The sequence below is a fragment of the Falco biarmicus genome, chromosome 8 (genome assembly GCF_023638135.1).
Source record: "Falco biarmicus isolate bFalBia1 chromosome 8, bFalBia1.pri, whole genome shotgun sequence".
Lineage (NCBI taxonomy): Eukaryota > Metazoa > Chordata > Aves > Falconiformes > Falconidae > Falco > Falco biarmicus.
Window position 1 is genome coordinate 59,737,753 of NC_079295.1, and position 10,511 is coordinate 59,748,263.

A 10,511-nucleotide genomic window follows, 5' to 3' on the forward strand; every position below is an offset into this window, starting at 1 on the left:
GAATATACATCCCAGCCAAGCAGGCCATGTGATTCCCAGAGAAACGGAGTCTGGGGGAGCTGAGAGCAGAGCCAGGCCCCTCAAATCCCGATATTTATCTACACTATGAACTACTTGATTTCACTCATGCTTTCTTCCCTTTGCACAGGATGGCAGACAGGTACTTAGTGCCTGGGCAGGGAGACCTTCCTGCAGAGGGGCTGGGTTCCCAGTCCAGCCTTGGCGTAGCTGTTTTTCCTTCCAAAACAGGAAATGAAACTGGGCCCCTTTGCAATCCTTCCTGGAGATTATTTTGGTATTCATTGTGCAAGCAAATCCCAGGAACAGCACAGCCAGGGCTGCATACAAGCTGGTCAAGTGAGGCTCCTTTTTGTGTATCACTCTGAGTAAGAGCACAGAAAAGCTGGATGTGTCCTTCAGCTCTTTTCTGGTCACCCCATAGCCCTCTCCAGCCTGGTCTCAGGTTTCCATAATCCAGATAGGCTTGGACTCCCTTCAGGAGTGCTGTGATCATGTTGTGCCAGCCAGTGATGGGCTTCCCAAGAACTAGAGAACAGAGAATGCACACCATGACAGCTCATCATGGCAGACAGTGATGGAAATGGTTGTGGCACACACACTCTTTCCTCCTGCCTGCTGAGTTCATCCTGCACAAGGAAAGAGGAAACTGATCCTTTTGAGAAGTGGCTGACAGCAGATGTCAGCACATGTGTTCAGCTGATGGGCAGCTCTGAAGGGTCTTCTCTTCTTGTAAATTGGGTGTCAGGTCTCACCTGTCAAAACAAGTGCTGTAGATGCAACTGACTCTCTTTTTCCATTTTTTATCTCTTAGACCTTCTTGCCTCTTAAGTGGATGGCTCCAGAGAGCATCTTCAACAACCTCTATACCACCCTAAGTGATGTGTGGTCCTTTGGGATTCTCCTCTGGGAGATATTCACTCTAGGTAAGTGTCCTGGAGATCATGGTGGTGTCTATAGGTCTGGTAACGTGTTAGCAGGGATCCCTTCCCAGAGACAATAGAATTTAACTTCTAATCCACAAGTCCCAGTCCCAACCTTACCAGTCAGAGTAGCACTTCATTCCCTGTCTCCTTCTTTCCCATGCTGACATTGCCATTTGGAAGTGAAATGAAACGGAAAAGGTAATGAAAAAAGGAAACCATGGTGTGAAATGCATGTTGGCATGGGGGTGGCAGACAATGCACCAGCCTGATTTCATGCTCTCCCTTTACACCCAGGGGGGACTCCGTACCCCGAACTGCCTATGAACGAACAGTTCTATAATGCCATCAAACGTGGCTATCGGATGTCCAAACCCACCCACGCCTCTGATGAAATGTAAGTGCTGTTCATATACATTTGCCCTGGGCCTGCCCTACACAAACTGCAGAAGCTTTTCTGCCTCTGTTTTCCCCACTGCTAAGTCACCAGAGTACCCTCTCTCTTCCTTCTTGCTAGCTATGATATCATGCAGAAGTGCTGGGAGGAGAAATTTGAGATCAGACCATCCTTCTCACAGCTGGTGGTGCTTATGGGAAACCTCTTGGTGGATTGCTACAGAAAGGTATGTTCAAAGGACCCTGTGCTGGAGGTACAGAAGAAGATTAGTGCTCTGTGGAGGATGCCCCCTTAGTTAAGGCCATGGATCAGGGTTTGAGACCAGTGTTTAGTGCTGCTGTGCAAGCAGATTTTGCTGTGACTAAGGCTGCATTAGTTTGAACAGCCAGTGGAGATGGTTTGGGCATCCTGGGAACGTTGCTGAGACGACTGGCATCACTAGACAGACAGCTGGCATCTCAGCAACTGCAGAAATCAGAACTGGCAGGAGATCAAAAACCTGCCTCCAACTGTTTAGTATTTTGGAACCGTGGAGTTGTGCCCCAGATCTCTCCTTTAGGAAATGTTCATGATCTGTCTTTGGTGGAGTCAGGGTAGTTGAACCCAGCTAGAAGATGCCAGCCCTTCCAGAAAAAACCTAGCAGACAGGGAAAGCAAATAAAGCACAAGTGCGTTTCCTCCACTTACGAGACCTTCCTGCTTCTTTGTTAACCTGCCCTGCGAGAGCAGAGGTACCACCAGGTGGATGAAGAGTTCATGAAGAGTGACCACCCTGCTGTTGTTCGTACAAGACCCACAATCCCTGGGCTGAACAACACCAGGGCTGCTGCCAGCTCCCCCACTGGCAGCATCCTTTACACAGCCGTGCACCAGAACGGGGGTGAGAATGATTATATCATCCCTCTTCCCGACCCGAAACCTGAGACAATCTGTGATCTTCCTCAGGAGGCCTCCATCAGCCGGGCCAGGTAAAAACATTGCTTCTGAATGTTATCCCTTCACCTGACTGCCCAAATCTGAAAACAGGGGCCTCAAGGAAATGGGGATGCTCTGCTGAGGGATAGACCAGAGGTGGGTTTAGCAGGAGAGGAGGGAAGTGTCACCTCCATCTGAGGTGCTGTGGCCTTGCATGGGCCCGCAGGGATGGACAGGAACCAGAAGAGCTGGGACATGAGCTAAGATAGGGTGCTGTGTCACAACCTTGTACATCAGCCAGCACAGCTGGGGACTAACGAACCCACTCCTAAGGAGAAGGGCACACAGGGGCCCATGGTCTGCAGAACCCAGCTGGCTGTGTGTTGTGTTTGACGGCTGAATAGATCCAACCGATAATGTCTGTTCTTCTGTGGAAAGCTACTCGGAGTGGGGCTGCTGGGAGCCTGACACACTTCTCAGCTGTTGGGAATCCTCTCCCACCAGGACAATTGGGACAAGGCACTCATTTCTCTCTCCCTCTTGTCTCCCTTCAGCTCTATGCTGAATGAGGCCAACACATCGTCTACAATATCCTGTGACAGCCCACTGGGCCTCCGGCAGGATGAGGACCAGGATTCTGACCCACACCCAGGCTGCCAGGAGCCAACCACCAGGCACCAAGAGGTGGAGGAGAGTTTCCTGTAGTCAGAGCTGGGCTGACTCTGCATCTCCCTACGGAGAGGCCAGCTGAGGGGCTGACCCAGATGTCACAGAGCGTCATGCTTTGGGCTTGTACATTGGGACATCCCCACCTGTCCCACCATTCCTCCTTCCTTCCCGTTTCCCAGTGTTGGATGGGGAATGAAAGACTTTTCCCCATTACCATCCCCTTCTTCCTTACAAAGAAGTGGCTTAGTGCCAGCAACCTTCCAGATCACTGCCACATCCTCCTCAGTGATCAAACCACTGCAGGAGGGAGACATCTCACAGACCAACATCTTCTTTTCAAGTGGAAGATGTGGGTTGAATCTCCATAAGAGATGACACTTTCTGCATTGCTACAGATGATACTCCAGCCTCTTCCCCCTCTATGGCAGTGAGTTTCATCTCCTCTGCACCAGCACTTCTCTGATGGTTTCAGCACTAGCCACACCGTGGTTCTGTGAAATGCCACTGGGACTTGCTTGGAGCCTATTGCTGGGGTGTAGAGAACCTGCAACACCAACCTGCAGCTGCTTCAGATCAAGAGTACATTGGTAGATTCTTCTCCAAGCACAGCCAAGTCCTGGAGAGACCAGCCAGCGTCTCAGAGATCCTGAATCACCGTTCTCTTTTCTTGACAGCTCTTCTATGGTGGATAGAGTGTCACAAGCACTACAGGTGCCCCTGGCTCTGGGGCACAGCTCTGCACCCACCTAGAGGGGCTGTCACGCCCTGAACCCTTTTGTGCCCAGAAAGGCACCAGGAGCCCCGAGGGCACGCCAGGAACTCCAAATGCTCTCACAAGGACTCTGTTGCAGTAGCAAAGAGGGCAGTCCAGTGTTGTTTGTGTAGTCTGTGTGGACAGTAAGCTAATTATTCTCCATTGAAGATTTAAAGGGAAAAAAATATACTATTAATCCACTAGCCAGGGCCAGTATAAGGAAGCAATATGGCTATTCATTAACCTACTGCCACTAAGCCCAGCTCATCTGCTGGGAAATCATATAAACCTGCCAGCTGCAAAACCTTTGTGTCTTATCTTTGGGAAGCATGTGCTCCCTTTTGATAGACTGTTCACCTGAAGACCCTTTCTCAGGATGGGAGGTCCCACCGGTCCCTCCTGAGTCTTAGCAAGGCTATGGGGAGCAATAAGGATGCCAGAACACTAACCCAGGGACACCTCAAAAGAGAGAGAGGGAGAGAAGCTGGGAAGCTGTTTGGTCACAGCTGAGCTGTATCTCACACTTGCTACTTTCTGAGGGCCAGGCATAGCCACCTGCAGCCTGCCAGGGCTGTGGATGAAGCATCATGGGGAACCAAGCAGAGCAAGAGGAATTGGGGAGGATTCCTCTCTCTTGGAAAGAGTTTGGAAGAATGAAAAGGCAGAAACCTTCCTCCTGCTTCTCACCTCCTTACTTCGCACAGGCAGGCCGGGGAGCTCTTGTGCTCTCAGCTGGCATTTGAATGAGGAGACTCAAAGTAGGAGGAACATCAGGCTTTTGAAATCAGTGAACCCAGCCTCCACAGAGATGAAAGCTGGACCCCAAAAAACAACAGGTCTGACACCATAGAAACTAGCAGGTTTTTTTCTGAAAGGAGAAGTTTCACAGAGTTTGCACAGAGCTCTGTTCGATGCATACCCACTGCTCCCATTAACCCTTTCATTGCCCTACTTTAGGCACATCTCTCTGTGCATCCTACGAAAACTGCAAAGGCAGGTTTAAAAATTCAGAAATTCAATCAGCATCTTTCTGGGCTTCTGCCATCTCAGAGCCACTGAGAATTTTTCTTTTCTTTCAAAAATATTAAATGACTTCCAGAAATCCCCAGCAAAACAGCTTCTGTTTTAAGTTGTCTACTGTTGCAGTGTTGCCATTTATGCAGCTAGAAGAGGAGTAGGTGTTTTGTGGGCTGACGTCCTTGGTAAAATGTGAACAGAAGAAATAGCACTTTTATTGGCAGCCGGTGGAGTATATTTTCAGCCCATGTGGTCAGATTCTGCACCATCCATAGGAAACACACTGTGAATGACAACTATTTTTCCATGCTCTGTTCCTCCGGCTTGTAATGAAGGAGCCATTTTCTATGGCCGCAGTTCAGAAATGATCCTAACTGTGGAGAAGCAGTAACTTATGAGACCGTAGGGTCAGACCACTTTATTATTCTAACATGTAAGGTGCTTGGTAGGATCCATGTCGCTGCAACTTGAGCCCATAGGATGGCACATCAGATCATCCTAATAGCCCCTGTCTGCACCAGCTCCATTAAATTGTCATCCTCTGTCTAAGATGACCAGAAGTACCCAGTACTCCAGGTGAGGTCAAGTCTAGACCTCGCATAGGGCATTAATAGTTCTGGTTTGTACTGGATTTGACTTGCCTGGTGTGGGTTTGGGTAATGTTGGCCTTTTCCCAGGCACAACAGAGTGGTAGTTTGGAGTCATCCTCTGACCAATCTAAGCACCTATGTCTTTCTCCTCTTCCAGCATTTCTAACCAAGATACTCCCTGCTGTTCCAGACATTGGGTCATCAGCACATTTTGTTAACAAACTTTTATTTTTGGGCTGGACTGACTAATACAAATATTAAATACTTCTAGCATCAGGAGCAACCCTAGAGAGCTACTTTTACTACCTCTGTCCAGGCCAAAAGTTTCCCCATCAATTAACCCCTTCTCACCCTCCTTTTGGCCATTTGCTTATTAACTTCACAAATCCCATACTAAACTTCACCTTGTACAGATTAATTACTAATCGAATTACTAATTCCCCACTATCAGATAGTTTCCACAGTCCTGAAAGAAGAGATCTATTTCATCTCCCTGCTGGGGGACCTCAGGTACTCTGTCCTATTATTTAGGCATTAGCTACACTTGGATGCCTGTTGCATTTTGTCCCATTTGTAGATTTCTTGCAATTATTTTTTGCACCAAAACCTGTTCTGGCTGCGGGTGGGGTGCTAACCCCACCTCGCTCTTCCTTCTTAAAGTAGGTACGCCGGACTGTCTGCACAATGGTACCATTCACCACTCCAGAGAAATATGACCAAATATTTGCCTTTGGCCCAGCGATTGCAAGGGCCTAGTCTTGCACTTTGTGGTACTTTCCTGTCCTTACTCAATTATTCCCATCACCATTCTGTGAGGTCATGCACACCCACTGCAGCAAGCAGATCTTCTCAACCAGGAACAGGCTGGCAGCTGGGCAAGGCCAACGTTGTGCCAAGCATCCCTGCAACTCTCCTCAAAGAGAGGGCTTGGCAGGGCTGGGGCTTGCAGCAGCCCCCCAGCTAAGCTCCCCCTGCTCGGGGAGCCAGCTCCAGCCCCCTGCTCCCTCTCTCTCTGCTGCCGACATTCCAGTCCCTGCCTGGCCCAGTGGGTAAGGGCCTGGAGAAATGGTCAGTTGTTCTGTGCCCATCAATTATGTAGCCATAAATTCTCCGGTGAGACTCTGAAAGGAACCGGTCCCTCTGGGTTTTTAATTTCAATGATCAGTATTTTTGTTTGGTTGTGGTTTTGTGTTTAGAGGTGGACCCAAACTGAGCCTTCCTAAAAGGGACACATGCCACAGCTTGGGCTCATCTCTAGTGCAATATCTTTTATTTGTAGATTATATTTTATTCTACAGCTGTTATGTCATTATCAGCACCAGTATATGCATAATCCTACTGCCAGTCACTATTTCATACATACCTAAGTGTATCCCAGAAACTAATGCGACACTCTGGTGTCTCCTTCCACATTTAAGATGCTTCTCAGACTGATGTGTGCACAGGTTTTAATCCTTTTGTCCTTCTCGGTTTGAGCGTGTTATTATTTTTTTAAGTGAGAATGTCACGTTTAGTGTTTGTGTTGTGTTAAGAAATCTAGAGCACAGCGGACTTTACTTGTAACTAAATTGTCTCTGTTCACCTGCCAAGGGGATTGTGGTAGAGTCCCATGGGGACGGGAGGCAGAAGTGCAGTGCAGATGTGCAGCCAGGAGGAAGTCATCCAGAAGTGAGAAATGGCTCTTCCCCTTCTTCCCAGTCAGGGCTCTGAGCTGGGGGAGAGACAGCACCGCAGATACAGGGTGCTGGGCAGTGGGTTAGGTTTGGGCAATGGGGAAGCCCAAGGTCTGCCTGTGTAAAGCTGGGCAGACCTGGAGAAGGGGATTTCACAGATGTCTCCTTTTGGGGGCTTTTTCTAAAACAAGATGTCAGCTAATGTGCTAAGGAAGCAAACCCCATGCTCCAACGCGCAGGCACGAGGAAGGGCTCTGGTTGGGCTCAGTGCTTAGCTCAGGTCCTAGGATCAGTGTTCCCAGTTCCCAGTGCAAACCACGGGATCTCCCATACAAACAGGAGAGCAGTGGGCTGCCAAGCCAGACCCAGGGAGCCCAGATGCAGCCTGGTTGCCCTCCCACTTGGAAACGTGAAGGTTGCCCTTTGGCAGCCCTCGGCAGTCTTTTGGCAGCCTTTGCCCTAGGTTGTTGCATAGGCAGAGAGCAGCCAGGGCAGCTGCAGGTCCTCACTGGGTACCCAGCAGCTCCCAGGCCATGCATAGGTCTTTCCCGCAGCAGATCCCAGCCCTGCCTGGATGATGGGTGGTCAGCGCTGACTGTAACAGTGGCAGCACCATGATGTCTACAGGACTTGCCTGGGGCAGGCCAGGTATTCTTAAAAAGTCAGATTTCATGGGGCAGCACATGGGTTGCTGGGGTCCCAGCATAATTCCCATGTTTCACCCGAAGGGCTGAAGTCTCTGGGACATGCCAAGATGGATCCAGTTGGCTTTGGCAAAGGCTGGGGAATTGCTCCAGTTCAGCTCCAGCAGCACTTTGGAGAAATTACTTTTGCAGGGGTGGGAGGAGGCAGAGAAGCCAACTCCTGCTGGAAGGCCTGCAATGTCCCATCGTTCCTGTCCTTTCCTCCTCCATGGATTGCACCAGAACTGCAAAGCTTGCCCAAAGCGTGCCGTCTGCCCTCTCCCATTCCTGCTGCGACGGCTTGCTGCATCGCACTGTTACTCTGCAGCATCTCTGAACAGAATCAGCCCCTGCCTCCATGCTGTCTTGTCATCCTGAGGGCAAAGGAAAAAACAGAGTTCAGACTAAGGTACCAAAGAGTTAACATTTTCCTAGGTTTACAGATGTATTTGTAGGATTTGTACTATGTCACATCTATAGCCATGAGATATTATTTTTATGCTGTAAACTTTTACAAATACATTTTTAAAGAAAGAGTCTAAAAATAAAGGTGTTTTTCTTTTTGCAAAGTTCCATCTCTTCCTATGTTTGCCTGGTTTTGGTTGCTCCCACTCAGATGGGGCTGGGAATACAGCTTAACCATGTCGTGGTGGAAGGTAAGCATGTTAATACGCTGTGCATGACCCCAACGCTTAGCAAAAGCTAAGCTGGGAGCCAGGCAGAGAGAAGCACAGCAAGGCAACAGCTGAGCCCAAGACGTGGTAAGGAAAAGGGGCTGCAAACAGGGCAGGGTCTGCTCAGTGTCTCTAGTAGCTGGCCAGCTTGTGGGTCTCTGGTAGCTGGCAAGCTTGTGGGTTGTGTTGCATTGGGAGGAGGCAGGTGGAGGGAAGGACACCGGGAGCAGTTCCTATGTGTATTCCCAGTGTTTGAGGTTTGGGCCAGTAGCCCCAGACAAGGGCTTGCACGCTCCTTGGGAGCATTGCTGTGTTTGTCCTCACATCAGGGTAGGGATGTGGGAGATGCCAGACTGAACAGTGTTGGGCTGAAGGAAATGGGATACACCACAGAGCTGCTGACTTTTCCACATAGTTTAGTAGCTCAGGGTGGTGGGAGAGACTGGAGGTAGCAATGGGGAGGACACCAGCAAGAGCCACACAACAGTGCACAGGGCTCACCGTGTCCAGCCCTCCTCTGAGCCGGGCTCTCCTCCCCTCCCTCTGGGATGAGGAAGTTGCTGATACTCTTTAAAGATGCAACTCCAAAATACTGGCTCCCCACACTGCCACTCCCTTAGGTCCTCACGTCCCTTTGCTTTCCTCCTGCTCCCCTCACCTTTCCCCAGTCACATCTGCAGAAGTGCTGGGGTCCCCCAGTGCCTTGAGAGGCAGGCACCTCTGAGTCCAGCCCTGTTTTCTCCTCTCTGGCTCCAGTGAAACTGCTCCTCCTGGAAATGCCCCCGGCTGCTGAGTGGAGCTGTTTGCAGCCAGCTCTGAGCCACATGCTTGGAGAGCCTGGGGTTGCTGTGAAGAGGGGATTTTGAACTGAGGTTCAAATATATTTATGTTGACCCTGTTTTCAGGCTGCATGATGCAGCCCTGGTGCAAGTCACCACTGGCAGCAGACGTGCCTCCCTCAGCAAACCCCTTGTGTACCCAAAGGCTGAAGGCACTGGCTGCAGCAGCAGACAGGTCCCAGCAAGGCTCCCCCTTCCAGCATGGTCTGCTCTGGGCTCCTGACTTTGCTCAGTTTGCCGGAGAGGAGGTTTGCAGACCCCCTGACGAGCTCAGGCTGATTCTTCCCAGATATGTTCTGAGTCACCTGGCACGGTTCAGCCACAACAGGCAGACAGGGCATTTTTGTCCAGGAGCTGAATCAGCCAGGGAAAAAAAATCACCTTGTCTCCAGAGAGGCTGCGGCAAAGGCTTGGGAGGAAGCAGGGAGGGGGAACTGGTAGACCTCAGCCCTGAACCCAGCTGGCTCCCACTGCCCTATCCCTGCCTGGCAGGCCTTTTGCTTGTCAGGATGCACCAAAGAGGGGTCATGGCGCTGGGAATGAGTAGCCAGACATGGGAACTCCCAGCAGGACATTTTCCCTACTCTCAAACAATTCTCTCCAGTGATGAGACAGACACCTCATGGAAGAGCTCAGGGAAGCAGAAAAACTTGGACTGCAGATAAAAACCCTGGCCTGCTGCAACCAGGGTTTTTAGCTGTTTGGGTACTACCAGTTCACTGGGTACATGGGTGTCCCGTGTGTCCCCAGACTGCTGCAGGGCAGTTCAGACAGGCATGACACCATGGCCAGCTATACTCAGTGCAGGGGTCCTGTAGGGCTGGAATGATCCAGCCCTGCTCCCAGCCTGGGAAACAAGCCTGAAATCCCAGTGCTCCCAACCAGTGCTCACAGCAGCCTCCATTCTCCCCTCCACAGCCAGCCTGCAGCTAGCCAGGCACTGAGCAAATCTCATGCCATCTCTCAGCATGCCTTCCTGGCCATCAGGGCCTCCACAGACATTCCTGGGCTTCAAGTTACTCAAAGTAAGGCTGCAGCTCCTCTGAGAGCATCTCTGCCCCTTGCTCAGAGCTGTTTGGGCATGCGAGCCCCAGCAGCACTCCTGTGGCTGAGCTGCTGTTTGCAACCACAGAATGTGGGGTGCAGCCTGCAGGCAGGAAGAGATGGCCACTAATGAGGGAGGAACCTCAGCAGACAGCTTGTCCCACTGAGCATCCCCAGTTGTGCCCAGCCCAGCTTGGGGACTTGTGTGTACAGGCTGTGACTTGTCACCTGTGGACCACTGCCATCAGAGATGCTCTGCAAGGGGCCCCCTCAAAGAGAAGGGAGGCTGAGAGATTGTTTCCCTTCTTTGTATTA

The 10,511-nt window shown here is 50.7% G+C and overlaps 1 protein-coding gene across 2 annotated transcripts in view; it reads left to right on the forward strand.

The window, feature by feature from the left end:
- Window positions 1–8,208, forward strand: part of PDGFRB (platelet derived growth factor receptor beta) — a 34,277-nt gene extending 26,069 nt beyond the window's left edge. For both annotated transcript variants that reach the window (XM_056349443.1, XM_056349442.1), the window contains exons 20-24: window positions 833–944; window positions 1,239–1,338; window positions 1,459–1,564; window positions 2,068–2,306; window positions 2,808–8,208. In XM_056349443.1, coding sequence (XP_056205418.1) covers window positions 833–944; window positions 1,239–1,338; window positions 1,459–1,564; window positions 2,068–2,306; window positions 2,808–2,958 — 708 coding nt within the window. In that variant the 3' untranslated portion in view covers window positions 2,959–8,208. The remainder of the gene's footprint in view (window positions 1–832; window positions 945–1,238; window positions 1,339–1,458; window positions 1,565–2,067; window positions 2,307–2,807) is intronic.
- The last annotated feature ends 2,303 nt before the right edge of the window (window positions 8,209–10,511 follow it).